Source organism: Triticum urartu, chromosome 7 (assembly GCF_003073215.2).
Source record: "Triticum urartu cultivar G1812 chromosome 7, Tu2.1, whole genome shotgun sequence".
Taxonomy (NCBI): Eukaryota; Viridiplantae; Streptophyta; class Magnoliopsida; order Poales; family Poaceae; genus Triticum; species Triticum urartu.
In genome coordinates this window covers 38640999-38642422 of record NC_053028.1, presented here as the reverse complement: position 1 = coordinate 38642422, position 1424 = coordinate 38640999, and the positions used below count along the sequence as shown (strand labels likewise).

Here is a 1424-nt window from a genome sequence, read left to right as displayed (position 1 = left end):
TTAGAAAATCAGGATGTGCTTCTCCTCCGCTGTTTAAAGCTGTTGGACTACCGAAGAGGGGAATTGCTTAGGATCACCTGGCGCTGATTGAAAAATAAGAGAGCACCCTGGACCCTTAGCTGGGGCATGTATGGCTAGTTGTCTACGACTAGTGTATATGTTTTTACTGGCTTTGCGTCCATTCATGAGACTTGTGTGCTGGTAAAAGCACCAACTGTAATAGGGTTAGTTGTTTGAACCCTGCTCATGTTTCAGTATGTGACAACTACTCTTTGGCTGTTGCCGAGCGCTGCTTAACAGTCTGTTTGTGTTGGTTTGCCTTGGCTTTAATAAAAAGTTGGGGCGGGGGGAAACCCCTTTCATTTCAAAAAAAAAAAATCAGAAAATAAAACAACTTGGTTACAATTTACTCTGTGGACAACCTGTGTCTTGCTTCAGTTAGAAGCACATGTTAGCAACGAATGAACAGTCACACCCGCCGGTTGATATTCACTGATTAATGACACACAATGGTCTCAAAGCAGTCGATCCCATCAAACTCCGGCACGAACCGCGGCAGCGGTGACTGCGATTTCCCCTTGCCCGGCTGCTGCTCTTCCTCCACCAGCAGACCGCCCTGCTTCCCCTGTTTCCCAGCTGATCCAGTCTGCTCGTCCTCCTGTAGCTTCGACCCCCGCCAGCAGAGCCGAGCCCTGCTGCCGCTGCTGCCCGCGCCGGGGGCGATGTCTACCGACGACATGCTCGGCATGGAGATGGCCAGCACCTTGTCCATAATCGATCAGAGACGGGGATAATACCTCTAGCAGCTCCGGCGGCCCACGCTTTCTTGCACGCACGCTCTCCGACTTTTCTTCAATCGATCGATGGCTCTGCTTGGTTCCGTCTTGCTCGGCTTGGTAACGATATAGAGGCCACGCGATCCAACTTATATACTGTGGGGCATGGACATGGAGGAAGCTTTGGATATGGCGTGGTGGAAGTGGCAACCGGCTCGCAGATTTGTGGCCTCGCTCTATTTTCCGTTTCTCGGGTGCTGCCTTCTCTGCCTTGTGTTCCCACATGACCATGGCATGACGTGTCCGCACTGTCCTTGTTTCAAACAAAAACCATCGTCCATCACACACAACTCATTCTTTTTACATCATTTTCACTTCAAACTTTTTTCATGTCTAAAACCGGAGCCCGAAAGCACAGTTGCTGTTTTTCATGTTTAAAACTGAAGCCCGAAAACACGATTTTAAACATGGAAAAAGTTTAAAGTGAAAATGATTTAAAAAAAATGAAGTTGTGTGTGGTGAGCGGTGGTTTTATTCGAAATGATGATATTTTGTGGGAGAGTATTCGGTTTATACACAAAGTGTATCAAGTTTTTGCTATAATGCTCACAAATATTTACCACGCTCTACAATGGTCCACTGAAGACA

At 47.5% G+C, this 1424-nt stretch overlaps 1 protein-coding gene across 1 annotated transcript; it reads right to left on the bottom strand.

Moving 5' to 3' along the window:
- Positions 1–355: 355 nt before the first annotated feature.
- On the bottom strand, positions 356–968 carry LOC125525980. The gene has a single exon (XM_048690988.1). The coding sequence runs from the start codon at positions 770–772 to the stop codon at positions 497–499; it is 276 nt and encodes a 91-aa protein (XP_048546945.1). The 5' UTR covers positions 773–968; the 3' UTR covers positions 356–496.
- Between the last annotated feature and the right edge of the window lie 456 nt (positions 969–1424).

Coding starts and splice junctions, on each gene's coding strand:
- LOC125525980 (XM_048690988.1), bottom strand. CDS start 772: ATGGACAAGGTGCTGGCCATCTCCATGCCGAGCATGTCGTCGGTAGAC.